Below are 15924 nucleotides of genomic sequence, written 5' to 3' on the forward strand. Positions count from 1 at the left end.
AAATATTTATCACCTCTGTGTTTTCCCAACTGCACTGACAACAGGTTTGTAATTGCCAAACCAAGGCTCAGCTACGCTGGAAACAAGGAAAAAAAAAAAGAAAGTTGAAATGCAGGAGATTGTTAAAGATCAGAGGCTGCCAAAGTGATTCCATGTCTTGGTGCTCCCACAAAGCAGCTGCTGGTGACAATCCTGGTGTCACTGCTCAGCTCAGAGTCACCTCCTCACTTCATTGCGAGTCTCTTGAATTCAGTGTGCAAGGAGAGCAGAGGGAGTTGTATTTTTGCAGTGCATGGGCCCTGAGGAGAGGAAAAAAGAGAGGTGGAAGGAGGAATTTGATTTAATTAAAGCGCTCTGTGGCTTTACATGCAGCTGGTACAAGAGACTTCCTTGTGGGAAAGGAAGGCTCTCCACACATGGGCCGGGAGGGCATCAGCAGCGAGGCTCCTGCAGGGAAACAGGCTGGGGTGGGATGTAATTGGTTATTTAAGGCAGCAGTTCTTCCTAAATTCATACAACAAAACTCCCCCAGCATTACAGGTGCAGGAATTTTCTCCGGGTGTGTCTGCTGCTGTGGGTAAATCAGCACCTTCTCACCTTTCCCAGCCTGGGGAAGCATTTCCTGATCCTTTTGTTGATGCTCCTCAGCCTCCTGCTGCCTCATGTTTTACCCAGATCCCACCAGCCCACCCTCCAAGCTGATGTTTGCTTTATTTTGTCATTTTCCTCTTGTTCTTCTCATAAGGAGAAGCCTCTGATCACCCTTTAACCGAGTTCTTTCTCTCCTGGCAGACCTTGAGAACTTCAAGACCAGAACGAGGAGCACGGTGTCCGTCCGCCAGGGCCAGGGCATGGTGCTGCTCTGTGGGCCCCCACCCCACTCTGGAGGTAAAGAGCTTTCCTTCTCTCAACTTCAGTGTTTGGCAACAAATTGTGAGGTTTCTGTTCTCGAGGAAGAGAATTCCCAGAATTTTCAGGAAGTCTGAAGCAGTCACCTGCAAGGAGAGGGCTGTGCCAGGGCCAGCCTGACTGTGGGGGTCATGCTGGGTGACTGGGGAAGCTCCAGTTGGGGGTAAATTCAGAGAAAAAGCATTTTACTACGTCTGAGTATAAACTTCAGAGGTGAACTGATGGAAGCTAAAGCAGTGTGTTCATATACCAAAGACATGGCCAGGGTCATGTGCAGCCTGTCTGCTTTGTGGCCCGGGTGTGTCTTCTGCTAAAAAGTTGTGGATTGCTGACAGAGCCACTTTTGTGCATCATCTTTTTATTACTATTTATTTTTTTCAAACACTATTGGCACTTTTTTTTGTCTCCTGGGTACTCAGGATGTGTCCAGATCACACAAGGTGCCATTGGCTTCAAAGAGGGTGGCATAAATGTTTAGGAAATGCCAAAGACTTCTTTCAGTTTAGCACAAACTTATTTTAAACGTGCCAGTTTGTGGCTTCCTGAGCGTGCGTGTTGCACTGGTGTGTTTAAATTGTGTCCGAGAGGGAGTGGTTCTGGCAGAATCCCTGCTGGATGCCCTGGCTGTGCCCGACAAGCCCCATGTGTGTGTCCCTCCCCACCAGGACCCACAACCAGCCGCTGCAGCTGGCTCCTCCGTCAGGGCGCTGCTTGCTCTGTCAAAACATCGGAACATCTTCCTCTGATCCGTGTCCCTTTTAAAGGAATTTGCAGTCCTGCTTTGAAATCTGTCTGGCCTCATCAGCTGGATGGAAATTGCCCGGTGGACCATGTGCTGTTAGGCTGAGCTTATTGCTCAGATAGGAGGAGACAGGGGCTTGAGGAGCTCCTGGGCTCACGTCTGACCAGCTGACAGAGCTGCCCATGGACTTTGTCCCACTGGGGCCCTCCCATTTCTCCAAGGCAGGAGGCTCCCAGAGGGACACAGGGATTGCAGGAATTGTGCACATTTGTCTCCTCAGCACAGCCCTGCTCTGCAGTGGCTGAGAGGTTCCTGTTTTGCCATAAGAAATCCTTGCAGGGTGAGCACCGTGTGTGGAGATGGGGCAGCTGGTGGGGGCAGTGAGCAGAGAGAAGGCAATGGTTGTTCAGGTGCTCCAGGAGGAAGGTTTGGTCTGGGTTTATTTACTGGTGGTACAAAAAACTGCATTCCCAGAAGGTGCTGGTGTTATTTCCAGCATGGGTTCAGTAAGAGGGACAGAGCCTTGTGTGCTGATGGGGAAGTGAGAACATTCCTGGTGCCCGGAGGGTAACGATTTCCCTCAGTCATTTGGGTGATGGGAGATGACTTCCCCTATGACCACCATCCATCACCTGCTCTGTTGCAGCCTGAAAATTCTCTTAATTGTAGCCAGAGCCACAGCTGGTCTAACCTGACACTATCACAGCTCTGTAACCGAGCTGGGCTGGCGTTACTGAGCTTGTTGGTTGCTGGCTTGCACAGAAAGTATTCACAGGCAACTCAAAACAGGTTAATTCAGACCACTTGTTCTGCAGGAATTCATCTGCTCTGTGGCAACATTTTCTTTTACTTTTCCTTCCTCCCAAAGTTAGAAATAAGATGAGTTTTAAAAGTCACAACTGCAAATTGATGTTTCTTGGTAATCGTTGTGTTTCCATAAGCCAACTGCGCATGTCCCGCTGTGATCGAAGCTCTTGGCTCTGTAGCAGCCACTGCACGGTCCCAGAGCCTTCTCCTGCTCAGCCCTGGGCAGAGGGAGGTTCAGGAGGAATATCAGGTGTCAGTGGGAAGCTGCTGCTCATCGGAAGCCGCCGTGTTCCGTGGGCAGCCCCGTCCCCAGGGCCCCGGCAGTGTTGGCAAAGCAGAGCTGTAGAGATCAGCTCCTTCCAGTCCCCCAGTGTAACATTGCAAGTGTTTAACGTTGAGGTGCGACAGGAAAAAACTGTTCAGCTTAGCAGTGAAAAATAATCCAGCTCATGGAAAGTGCGAGTGGCATTAAGAGGAGAAAATGCAATTACTTATTTTAGAATCTGATTAGGGCAGCGAACCCAACTTCATCATCTTTGCAAAAAGTGCCTGATGTCATTAATGACCAGTGCTGAAATACAGGGCTAACTGTGGAAAAAAATGCACTTTCATATTATTTCATTTTTACTTTAGCTTTGTATTTCATTGAAAATGAAATCTGAAAAAATATAATTTAAAAAAGCAAAACTATTCAATCTGAGAATTGCTGTTGCTCTGGTGATGAGGGTATTCACTGGAATAGCAGAAGCCTGAAAAAAAACATCCTGGCCAGGTGTGGAGATTTGGGAAAAGAAAAATAGTAAATTAGAAGGGAATTATTTCCTGTCAGCCATTGTCCCTGGTTGTCTTGGGCTTAAAAATTGTGGCTTTATTAAAAAGATGCTGATCGGCGTCCAGACCATTAACCTTTCAGCTGTAGTTCACTCCGATACTTTGCCACTTGGAAATGTCCATTTTTGAGGAGCTGTCAGCTAAAAGCAAAGTTATGTTGGCCTACACACATTGGTTTTTGAGGCTTTCTTTTTATTTTTTCTTCTAAATGATGCCCAATAAAGAGCTTCCTACTGTTCAAACATTACAGGAAATTCATCCTGAAAATGAGTCCAAATGATGAACAAGTCTTTTCAGCATCAACAAATGGGCTGTGTACAGCTCGCACAGAACAATCTGGGCATTGCCATGCATTGTCCCCATTTTTGGTTTGAAATGAGCTGGAAATGCAGCACATGGATCTCAGCTCCCCCCCAGACCCCAAATGGAAATGGAATGCGTGTGCGGCGCGGCAGCGGCGGCGGGGGGCCGCTGTTTGTCAGGTCACTGCCTTGTGCTGGCACATTTTGTTAAGCAGCATAATGATGTGATGGCCTCCTCTGATGAAGTGCATGCTGAGTGCTGGAGATTTGGAAAATAAACGTTCATCTGCAGCTCGGGAAGTGAATGGGCTGGAAAGAGGAGTGAATGCAAATCAAACATTTGCTTCTGTCGCGTTTTCTGCGCTTGAAGCAGCACATTCCCAAACCCCCGAGGCCAGTCCTGCCGTATGGATGACCCCTTTGTCTGTTAGAAGTTCCAGTTCTTTTCCCTTCCTTTTTTTTTTTTTTTTTTCCTTTCCCTTTTTTTTTTTCCTAACAGACTGGTAGAAACCTGCCTGGGTTGTTAGGATTTTTCTGAGATAATTACCCTGCGTGTGAAGGGTGTTCCCTCATTATTTCTGCAGCTTGTTTAATCAAAAGCCCAACGATGGTCATGTGTCAACCATTCCACCCTGATACTCCCCAGAAGAAATCATTCAGGAGTAAACATTGCTCTGGGAACATGGCACTGGGGCCTGTGTAGCAGCACGAGGAGCAGCTGTAGGTGTTTGAGTGGACAAGAGGAAACAGTCAAAAATCCTAAAAGTCTGTGTGTAGCTCAAATGTGGCTTTGGTGTTGGTGCAGAACACCAGGGGCCTCATCACGGCCACTGCAGGAACTGGGCACTCCCCAGTGGTGGAGCCACAGAAATGGGTTTGGACATGGGAGGGACATCAAAGAGTTTCTGTGACTTTTGTGTTGAGATTTAATAAGGTACCTCAGCCTGTCTTAGGGTGAGCTCTAAAATTTGGATACCAGAAAACAAAGCTCTCCTGCTTTATATTTCCAAAGCCCTGTGAGATTAACCATTGAGTCACAGAATGGTTTGAATGGGAAGGGACCTTAAAGCCCATCCAGTGCCACCCCTGCCATGGACAGGGACACCTCCCACTGTCCCAGGCTGCTCCAAGCCCCAGTGTCCAGCCTGGCCTGGGACACTTCCAGGGATCCAGGGGCAGCCCCAGCTGCTCTGGGCACCCTGTGCCAGGGCCTGCCCACCCTCCCAGGGAAGGTTTATTTCCCAATATCCCATCTAACCCTGCCCTCTGGCAGTCCTCCTGGTAGGTTGTCACCAAGAGCAGAGTACAGGGGAAGAATCTCTTCCCTTGACCATCTGGAGCATTTCAAGCCAAAACAGGAAAAATATCACTAAAACAGGCTTTGTTTTTCGTTCTGTTGCATTTTTAAGCCGTTTAGAAACCACAAAGCATTTCAAAGTGTACAGCAGTGTTCCAGTTAAGCTCCTGGTGGAAATGTTTTCCTTCTGAGGAGCTTTGCAGGGGGAAACAAAGTTACCTTTCCTTGTTTGCTTTTTTCGGTGCTGTTAATCAAATTTGGCAAGATACATTTCTTGTTGAGATAAACTTAATTGAAACAAACAAACAAAAAGCTCCAAAATCCAAAGCAAACACTCGCTTGTGTTTCTCAGGGCTCTGAATTGAAGTTGGGTTCTAACAGGGATATGTCTGGGAAGTATTTGGAGGTTGCTGTCCTTTTATCTCCAAATTTTAAGAAAAAATATTCTTTTGTGCCAAATAGTTCTTTTCACTTAAGTTTGTGGGAGCTGAGTCCTTTAGCTGCGACTTTTGTTAGATTTATTTGATAGTCAGGGCAGGGTTAGTTAATGCTTTAACATCTACAGTTTTCCAATTCCTTCTAACATCCCTGGCACTTCGTTGTGAGTCTAGAGCCTAAAAAAATACAGTCCTGGAAAGTATTTTCTACTTGACAGGCTGGTAGCACACCCATCCTCATGCAGAACAAAGGGGCCTGCAAATCCTTCCCCTCCCTTCTTTGGGAAGATAAATGAACTTGTGTTTAGGATTTCTCTCACCCCCCTTCCTGCAAGTTTCTCATGGTTCATCTTTAGAAAGATCTATAACCATGTTCTCATGACATTTGCCTTCCAGCCCTCGTGGGAAAAGCCTGTGGAGATGGAGCTCTGCAAGTGCTGTGAGAAATGCTGAATGTACACAGAGGGCTGGTGAAAATGATCTCTCAATTACTTGATTATTTGAATTCCGTGTTCCCGTTGCATTCCCTGGAGGTGTGTCCTGTTCCGAGACCTCTCTGGGCTTCACTGTTCCACCCCTCACCACAGCTGCAGCACATTTATTCTCACTCCTAATCTATCTCAATCATCTGGGCAAGAAATAAACCGGCTGAGGGCTTTTTTTTAGATCACAAAGTGCTCAGCTGGGCAGATGGGAACCCACTGGTGTTCCTACAGGATTTGTCTTCTCCTGCCATTTGCTGGGAGCCTCAAAGTTCCTGGGCTGGTGAAAATGATCTCTCAATTACTTGATTATTTGAATTCCGTGTTCCCGTTGCATTCCCTGGAGGTGTGTCCTGTTCCGAGACCTCTCTGGGCTTCACTGTTCCACCCCTCACCACAGCTGCAGCACATTTATTCTCACTCCTAATCTATCTCAATCATCTGGGCAAGAAATAAACCGGCTGAGGGCTTTTTTTTAGATCACAAAGTGCTCAGCTGGGCAGGATGGGAACCACTGGTGTTCCTACAGGATTTGTCTTCTCCTGCCATTTGCTGAGGGCCTCAAAGTTACTGCTGACCCTGGAACTGAACCTCCCCTCCATGAGTTCTCTCCCTGAACCTCAGTTCCTCAGACTCCTTGTCCCTCTGCTCCTTTCTTACCTTCTTGGGTATCTGGGAGCTGTGTCCCCTTGAGTGAACAAAGGCAGGATTTCAAGGAAAATCAGTTTTCTCTCTCTGTTGTGCCCATGTTCTCAACATGCTTGGAAAATTCCATCTTCCCAAAGAGGAGGAGATTCATTAAAGCTCAGTTGTTCCCATAATTCTTTCCTATCTGATGCCATCGCTCCTGATGGAAGCACAGCCATGGATGGGAACACATCCATGGCTGTGAGCTGAGATGTTGACAGAGAATAATTCCCCCATCTTTTCACAGATTGGATGCATTCAGGTTTTCTCATTCTTTCCTGCCTTTTTTTCCCTGCTGCTATCCAGGAGAACTTTTAGTTCTGTTGCACAGCTTAATCAAGTAGAACTAACTAAATTTTAGCATTTGACAGAGGAGATGGCAATTCTGATTCCATCTCAATCTCAGCCTTTCATGCTGTAGTGAAGTGTGGACACCAGACATGTTTGCAGAAAGCACTTTACTGATTACAGTGCTGCTGAAACCACTTCTGGGCACAGAAATCATTAGCGCTGCTCACTTGTCCGCTCACTTTTTCACCCCTTTTATTATTATTTTTTTAAAGGGATGATGGACACTTCAAGGGCTGGGAACTGTGAGAATGTTTTGGCTTTCAGGGTGGCTGATGGCCTCCAGTGGGATGAAAGGTTTGAGGGGTTTGTCTTGTAAATAATCTGTCCCACAAATTGTGTCTGGTGTTCCCTCGTGTTTGTACAGCCCCCACCACGCAGTGCAAGGAGGAAGGGGAGCAAACCTGGGAAAAACCAGACCGGTGCAGGAGGAAAAAGGCAATTATCAGGATTTTTATACCATGACAGGATCAGCGAGTGGGGCATAGCAGGAATCCTGGAGCGTTTCGTGGCCTCACTCCACTACAGTAACCTTAATATTCAGCCTTTATTCTCCTGTTTCTTTCAGTGTGGGATGCCCAGAGCTTTTGAGAAATGTGGATTTTACAGAACCTGTATTCCCAGGATGGGGCAGCTCCCCCTTGCCAGGCAGGTTGTCAAAGGGCTGAGCTACCCCTGTTACTCCTTATTAAGCGACTGATGGTTTCTCCTCTTTCTCTCCTGTCTTAATGTCTTTGGAGGCCTTTGCTGCTTGGTCAGATTTGGTTCCAATTAGTGAGAAGCTAATTTAGAGAGGAGTCTCACACACGTGGGTGGGCACCGTGGTTGTAAAAGTTCCATTTCTCCGGGAAACCAAGCAAAAAATCTGCTAAGCTGGTTGGAAGTTGGTTCAACTATTTGTCAGAATGCTACAGGGTCACTGAGCAGCCTGCCACGGGTCACTGCCAAGGCTGGAGGGAAAATATGAGCAGGTAAACTCTCCCGTGGGGCTGGGAAAAGCAAAGAACAAAGAGGCAGGGAAATACTTTTCCATTAGGGACAGTCAGTGATGGATTTGGTGTATTTGACTGTGGTGTTGGGTCGGTGGTGGCAGACCTGGAGCATCAGGAGGTGCTGCAGACCCCCCTGGACTGCGGAGCAGGAGTTGTCCTTGGACCTTGTTGTCCATGGATGGTTCTGCCTGCAGCATGCAGGGAAGGACAGAGGGGAGGCTCAGTTCCCAAACAAGCAGGAAAATGCCCCAGCAAGGTGGTGTTCCCATGAGCTGGGGCTCCACAGCTCGCAGGTGTCTTTCCTGGAATGGGAACATGTAAAATGCCAGCAGGATTTCCTAGATATTCCCAGTAGGAGGATGAAGGGTGAGTGCTGGAGATGTGTGGGAGATGGAGACCGTGAGGAGAGCAAAGGGTGCAGCATCAAAAACTACCTGAATCTGTTACCAGTTTTTCCTCTTAATAGTGATTGCCACTCAGCGTCCCCTAACAGCAGAGAATTCCCAGGTCCAAAGTGTCAACACCCTAGAAGTGTTTTCCAGAGCACGAACAGCTGAGCCCAAAAACCTCTGAGAGATTTATCTCAGGCCAAGATCCAGAAAACAACTTCCCAAAGCTTCCAGTTCCTGCAGTGTGTCTCCAAGGCAGGCGCCCTGCTCCTGAAAGCTGGATCTGAGCAGCCTGGCAGCATTTCTGCCAAAAAATTCCCTCAAAATTCAGCCCAAAATTCACTCCAGGTGTCTCTTTCCACAGCAGCATCACAAGGAGTAGGTGAGTCACACACTGGGTTTCTGTAATTCGTCTGTGTCTGGCTCCATGTGATGGAGATTATTACAGTTCAGCAAAAATGGGCTTCATTAAACCTAAAATCAGGCATATGAAACCCTCATTTAAATAAAAAGTGATTGAGAATGGTAACTTCCATTTAAAGTGCATCTCCCATCATTTATTTTTTATGCTCTGCCACAGTCACCGTTTAAATTATTGAAAGCAAGAAGTAAAAAGCTTCTCAGGAGATAGAAATGGATTAGATTAAAATTAATCTGACATAATCCTTTCTCTAAAACTGCTGATTCAGTTTGTGCACAAGTTTATCAACATATTTGAGGATAAGGGATAAGGATAAATTCTCTTCTAATTTGGGAGTGCTTTGGCTTGATATTTCTGACAGCACAGGGAACATGCAGCGCTCTCTTAATTGAGAGATTTATGAAATTACAAATATTTCCAACAGCACAAATGCCAGGCTCATTACAGATTTATGCTAATTTAAGCACCTCAGTCGGCAAATGTGATCTGCCTCATTTCTGGGATGAATTTTGAGGTGCAAAAATAGGGGCAAAGTCAAGAACAGATACTGGCCACGGGAGTTTAGAGCAGATTTTCAGCTGGCACGTGTCACCTGTCACCTGCAGAGTCAGCCCCCCAGCATTCCTTGTTTGTGCCCCACAGTGGTGTCATGGACACAGGAGGAGGTCTGGGGTCTGTAACTGGGAGGGAAGAGGCTCAGCCCTCCATTGAAGACCTTGGAAACAGCGAAATATCAGGAACATGACATTAATGGATTTTTTATTTATCAGTGACAGCTCGTGACATCTTTAAAAAGAAATCATCTGCGAGCCAGTCGTGTGGTTTATTCCCTGTTTGGTTGCAGTCAGCACTAAATGAAGATTGAAATGGGATTGAGAGGGGGTAGAGCCAGCAGGGCTTGGCTAAAGATGAGTGAGATCTGTCGTCTGACAGAACCCAGTCAATGGCATTTATCGAGAGTTGTAGCACCTTGTGATGTCTTTATGAAATAAATCAGAGATCAGAGTCCTGCTCTCAGGCTCTGCTAACCCTTTCCCTCCAAATCCAGCTCTGCTGGCCTCCGCAAAGCCCTTGGCAGCATCCAAGGATGCAGAACATGCATAGTTGGCACAAGCACAGCACTGATGTATCAGATTTGGGGTTCCACATCCCTGGGTGCACATTCTGCTTTGTTCAAGTCAATAGTCCTGGCTGTGGGAGCCCTCATTCCTATGGGGCTGATGCTTTGCTGTTGAAAAATCAGTGGGGATATTAGTTTGGGCATTTTCTGTTACCTCATGCATGTGAAGTGCCTAAAAATGCAACCATGATGTGTTTAAATATAATAAATGTGCAGCCACGATGTGTTTAAATGATATGATAAATGTGCAACCATGATGATGTTTTCAGCTAGTAGATACCAAAGCATTTTATCTGAACACTGTTTATCTATCAAATATGTGAAGAGAATGTTTATTTCCTGAGTACTACACACAAGTGCCCTCCAGGCCGTGCCTCCCTCAGGCTGTTTGGGCAGATATTTCAGCCTTGGAGTTGTTCATAATTTTAATTCATTGCAGTAAGAAAATTCTCCACAACCAACTTTTACTTTTTTTTTTGTTAGAGGTTTGATCTAATCTCCTACAGCTACAGTAAGAGGCTGATCAAAGGTAGTGAAAGCTGGTATTAAAGGATTAGCTAGGTCACATTGAAATATGTTTTGAAACAAGCCCAGGGACCTTTAGCTTTTCTGAAGCAAGTGCACACACAAAAAAGGATTTTTAGGCTAACTCCCTGTGACTTTAAACAGAAAACAAACTGATGGATTAAATCTGTGAGTCATTCCTTCAGGTGATGTGTGTAGCACTTTATGTAACACAAGCCTGGAGAATATCAGCAGCCACTGAATCTCTCACAGCGCAAATAAGGAGCAGAATTTAAATTCAGGGTAGGCATCAGTTGTGCTCGTGCCCAGCTTCCTGTGTTTTTACTCTCTTTTGATGATTGCTTGTAAGTAATTAGCAGCTTCAGCCCAGCCTCCTTTTATCTTTTTCACTGGCTGATCTCTCCTGTTTCCATTTGCTGCTGCCAGTCCCTGTCCCAGGGGGGCTTTGTCTCTGGCTGTCAGGTGAAGATGAGTTTCTTTGGGAAGATGTTGATGCCACTCTCTGGACTGTATCAAGCTATTATTCCTTTTTTTATTACCAGAATTTCCTCATTGGAATGAACTAAGAAACAGAGAGAGGGAATCACCCAGCTGATCGCTGCTGGGGTGAGCCTGGCTCCTAAAGCTTCAGTTTAAACGAGAAGTGCTGGAAAGTGGCATCAAATCCGATCCTGGGCGAGGTTCTCCATTGCCAGGAAACACCAAACCTGCTTCAGGAAGGCTCAGAAGCCCTTAGGATAGACACAGGTTGGGTTGGTGGGTGGGTTTTCTTTCCAGGCAAGACCAGGCTGAGCTGTAAATTTCTGTAAGACAAGTTTTAAAGTTTTTCAGACAAAAACCCATCGAGTTTCTCCCCAAACCTGCTGGGCTGTGCTCGATGGGAGGGTGTCTGTGCCCATCAGATGCTGTTGAAATACTTTTGGTATTTAGCTGGAGTAAACGCCCCAGTGCAGGACTCCACCTCCCGACGTTTTCCCTTCAGCACAGATGCAGATTGCTGTGGATTTTCCTCCCTTCAGGCTCAGGCTGCCCCATGGCACAGTGGGATCCTCCTTAGTGCTCCCCTGCCATCGACTGGGGCTGCAGGCTGCTGGGGAGAGATAAGCCAGGCCAGCTGTGTTCAGCCAGCAGATATTTCACTGGTTTAGAGATGCACGAGCTGGAGATGCAGCTGATACAGGGCATTATTGATTAGGCTTCAGGTAATGAAGGCCTTTTAATTACCCACATCTGAAGCTCTACATACTGGGCAGAAGAAGGGCTGGGAGGCAAACACAGCACTGAAAACTGCTGTGGGAATGAGTCCAACACAGAAATTGGGTAATTTGTGTGTTTTTCTCATTCTTATAAACTTCTGACAGCACATTGCCCTGTTGCCTGGCTGCTGAGTAACTGTGTCCTCAGATTTGGCGTAGCTGAGGGTTCATCCAGACGTGTTTTATTAACCTCAGATTAATCTTGTTCATTATTTATCATTCCTTTTATTAAAACCTGCATTTGAGGCCCAGAGCTGTGGTGTGTAGTAGAGCTCAGACTCGAAGGGAGAATTACCAGGTGATGCTTTTGTCCAGGTTGATTTCCTTAAATTGCTCTGCAATTATTTAAAACTGGAAGATAAAAAATGGATGCAGTGTGCTGGCAGGGCAATGGAATGGTCTGTAGGCCCAAAAAAAAGGTGTGGTGCATAACTCATGTAGCTTTAACATTAAAATAAAACTGTGAAGGAGAAAAATGGTAAAAAACTTCAGGAATTGCAGAGAACTGGTGTGTGCGGAGAGGAGCCTCAGAGGGTTGGGTAGGGCCATGAACATGGAGTGTTGTGCCAGGGATTTGTCTTTCCCAAATAATCCCCTTTTCCTCTTCCCCAGGACACTCTGGCAGGGTGTTGTGGCACTCGGAGCCTCCTTTCCTGCTCACATTTTGAGATTCACGGGGTTATGGGTGCTGATTGCTCAATCAAACTGCAGTGGCACCTGGAATTAGGAAATTTCATTTATGAACATCCCCTACAAGCAGATTTTGGCAGATTTTAATAAACAAGTTGAGAATACTGAACGAGTTCACGGGACTCATCAGATAATCAGTTAAGCTTTTACCCAAATTTGCTGTAACCTTCAAAACACTCTGTTAGAGGCTCTAAAGAGAAATTGGAACACCAAGGAATGGAAGCAATCAGAGCAAAAAAAAAAAAAAAGAGAAGTCTGTGGATTATCCACCAAAAATCAGCTTTCCATGAAGTTTATACAGCAACTGTGGGTATGGCTGGGGGGTTGTACAACGAAATGGTATTACAGCATTTGGATATTAAAACAAAGAGCAGGTGGGAATGTTTGGCACTTCCCAGCCAGCCAGGAACACACCCAGAGCCAAGAAATTTGTCTGTGCTAAAGCACCTAAAAGCAAAGTGCTAAATGCAGTTCCTCCCGACCATCACCTGCACTGCCAGAGTTGAGGGAACAGCTTCTCTCCAGGAAAACCTTCACTGTGCTGTTGGCTCCGTCTGGGAATGGCAGGGAGTAAAACAGGAAAGCTTCAGCACTTCCCATTCTGCAAAAAGTAACTGAATTTTGAAAAAAAATTTTAAAACAGCCGTAATTTTGCAGAAGTGCATGATCCAGGGAAGGGCCAACCAAACACTCAGAGGTGTGGTCACTCTGTCTGGATTTAAATAGTTTCTAACAGGGGATGAGCCTCACTTCTCCTTTCAAAATGTCTCAAAATTATTTCCTGTTTCAGTCATAGTTTGGGTTGCTTGAGACAGTTTAAAGGGAGGATTTCATTATTTCCTTAATTTCATATTTTTCTCTTGCCATGGGTAGTGAAGCCTAATTTTTGTGCATTATGATTTACAGAAAACCTTCTGTTTCACACTGAAAATCAGTTCCCACCTGTCCATCTTGAGAGTGACAGAGGAGGTGATAACCTAGGAATTATAGCAATCATTAAAGATTGGATTAATCTCTTTAACTTTCAGTAAAGCCTATAAAAAATAATAGTGTATTGTACATTAAAAATGATAAATGACCCCCCTTTTTTTGGCTAATCCTAATTCCAAAATTTCATTCCTCTACTCAGCTTTATGGCTACCATAATCTTGATATTTTAATAGCTTTTCCCATAATAGCCATAGAGACCTTTTTAAGTGGCAGCCCTGACTTTATGGAAGAAAATTAAAAAAAAAAAAAAAAAAAAAAAGGAAAGGAAGAGTTTCTTCCACTTAAAGGCAGAGACAAAATACGTGTATGGCTCAAGACAGGCAACCAGAGAACGTTATTTTGGCAAACCACAGGCCTAATTTTAATAATTATTCAGAATTTCTGTGCAGCTTTCAGTAGAGAGTAGATAATGGAAATTAAGAAAAATAAGGTTACAGCATGTTCTGGGTCTGTGCAGGGGATGACCAGGCAGGTGCTCAGTGGCTGCTCTGGGATTGCAGCTCATGGAGTTCCTCCTTCCCTTTAAAAGCAGCAAATACAGGTCAGAAATGGAGTAATATTCTCTGTTTGAGAGACCTGCTTGAATCTGCTTTAAAGGGGAAATGAAAAGCGTGGTAAATTAGGCAAAAATTACGTGAAAAGGGCCCCAAATTAGACAGGAGAAGTTTGTAATAAATTCCTCAAGGAATTAGAGCCTAATGTGTGATTAGAAAATCCTTGAATTGCCTGTTGCTGCTGCTTCCTTGTGCTCAAAGGCTCCGTGCTGGTGACTCTGGGAGACGTTTCCATCAGCAGGAGCCACCCCGGGCTGTGTTTTAAGTGTCTGTTTGCACAGGAGTTACAAATTGCCTGTGGGGTGTTTGCTGCCTGTCACTTCCAGAGCAATTAGGAAGGGAGACCTTATCAAAAGGAATCCATCAAGTTGGGAGAGCCATAAATATTGCACCAGGATCTCTCAGAAAATCAAAGGGAGTTGGAGGGAGTATTTATTTACATGCTGCTACGCAAGCAGATGCACGTAGAGATGCTCCCCTCCGTGCTCTTCCCTGGGCTCTGTATTCCATTAGTCCCTGGTGTTTGAGAGAGGGAGAGAGAGAGAACTACCCAGTTTTAAATATTATATAGCAATCATGGACTGCTAATATCAAAATCTGTGTAATTCGGGCCGTTGGATCTTTCTGGACACTGATAGGAAGGCAGAGCCGCACCTTCAGACCTTTGCTGTGTTCCTCAGCTGTATATAGCCAAATTAATAGAGTTTGGAGGTAGCTCTGGGGGAAGTTTTGATGCTTTGCTATCTAGAAATGGGTCTCCTTTAGTCTGCCCTGTGCTGGGTTCCTCATTTCGGAGAGATCCCAGCTCATCACCGTTTGTTTCCCTCTTTGATCTCACCTCCTCCTCTTGCATAGCCTCCTGTGACCTGCTTGCCCAGGGCTTCCCACCTGGCCCTCAGCTCCAATGACAGAATTATTCCCGACTTTCTAACGGAGGCAGAGCCAAGGAAAAGCTCCTACAACGATTACAGGGTTGGAAAGCCCATCTTGAAAATGCCGGCACAAGGGCTCTCGATGGCTCTCACCAGCAAAGAGACGAAAACTCCTTGAGCCAGAGGGATCATTAGCCCACAAGCACAGAGCTAGAGGCTGCAATGAAAATATTTAACCTGGAAATTAGAGGGTTCTTAGCAATTAAAGAAATACTGCCTCACAGAGAAAAGCAGGAGCCAAAACCCTGCAGCTTCTGGGGTGTAATTATACCTACAAGACCTCCTGGGGAAGGATGGGAGGGACAGGGATTGATCCAGAAATTCCCTCCCCACTCTGTTGTTCTGTGGTCAGTTCACCATTCCACAGTCAGTGCAAAATTGCAGAGCTCAGGGGGGCTCTGGTGGAAACCTTGTGTGTGAAGAGTCACTCCAATTTCAGCACCTCTGTGCATCCCAGGGCAGGGATGTTTATTTGCCTGTTGCCGGCTGCTTCTGGAGGAGCAAGATAATTGTTCACCGAGAGTAAATTTAAAAAAAAAAACAACAAACTTAACTACTTGCAGAAAATAATAAGCTGGCTGAGAAGTGGTGCCTTGTTTGCTCTGAGTATCCTCTTGACATCAGCATGAGGTTCCTCCTAATGAGATGCACATGTGTAAATATGATGATTAGATATTCCCTCATAAACAAAATTATCGTATCTTCCTGAAAGTCTAGCAGGCATTTTCAAGTCCTGTTGTTAAAAATAAATAAACGAAGGCCTAAAGTCAGCCTTCAGCCTCTTCTGGCTGTAAACAGAGGGACGCGAGGGCAGAATGTATTTTCCAAAGTACCTAATGGCAGTTGAGGTCAATTACAGCTACAACTCATTAGAGTATTAAAATAAGTATATGATTTTTGGTATAATTAGTGTTCCCTTAGAAAACTGCAGCGGTCTCATATCCACTTCAGGCTCTTTCAGTGTGCTTGGGCATTTGACTCAGGCAGATATAATAGGGTTAGACTGCATTAACCTCACTCACAGCCTCTGCGGCCGCTTGCAGCGTCTCTCACTTCTTCTTTATTGCTCAAATAACTTCCAAGGATGCCTTATAAAACACAGAGCACTGTCTAATTAGTCACAGAGAAGATTACAGCTGCTTAATTTAGTGTTGAGCTTTTTGCTGATTCAGAAATTCCCGAGGAATAAAGCATCCAGTGGGTGATAACACGA

General features: G+C 45.5%; 1 protein-coding gene across 3 annotated transcripts in view; it reads left to right on the top strand.

The window, feature by feature from the left end:
* Positions 1-15924, top strand: part of CNTN4 (contactin 4) — a 176508-nt gene that overhangs the window by 92928 nt on the left and 67656 nt on the right. For all 3 annotated transcript variants that reach the window (XM_008634445.2, XM_017735222.1, XM_017735223.1), the window contains exon 5: positions 793-888. In XM_008634445.2, the coding sequence (XP_008632667.2) occupies positions 793-888 (96 nt within the window). The remainder of the gene's footprint in view (positions 1-792; positions 889-15924) is intronic.

The sequence above is a fragment of the Corvus brachyrhynchos genome, unplaced genomic scaffold, assembly GCF_000691975.1.
Source record: "Corvus brachyrhynchos isolate BGI_N302 unplaced genomic scaffold, ASM69197v1 scaffold95, whole genome shotgun sequence".
In the NCBI taxonomy this organism is placed as follows: domain Eukaryota; kingdom Metazoa; phylum Chordata; class Aves; order Passeriformes; family Corvidae; genus Corvus; species Corvus brachyrhynchos.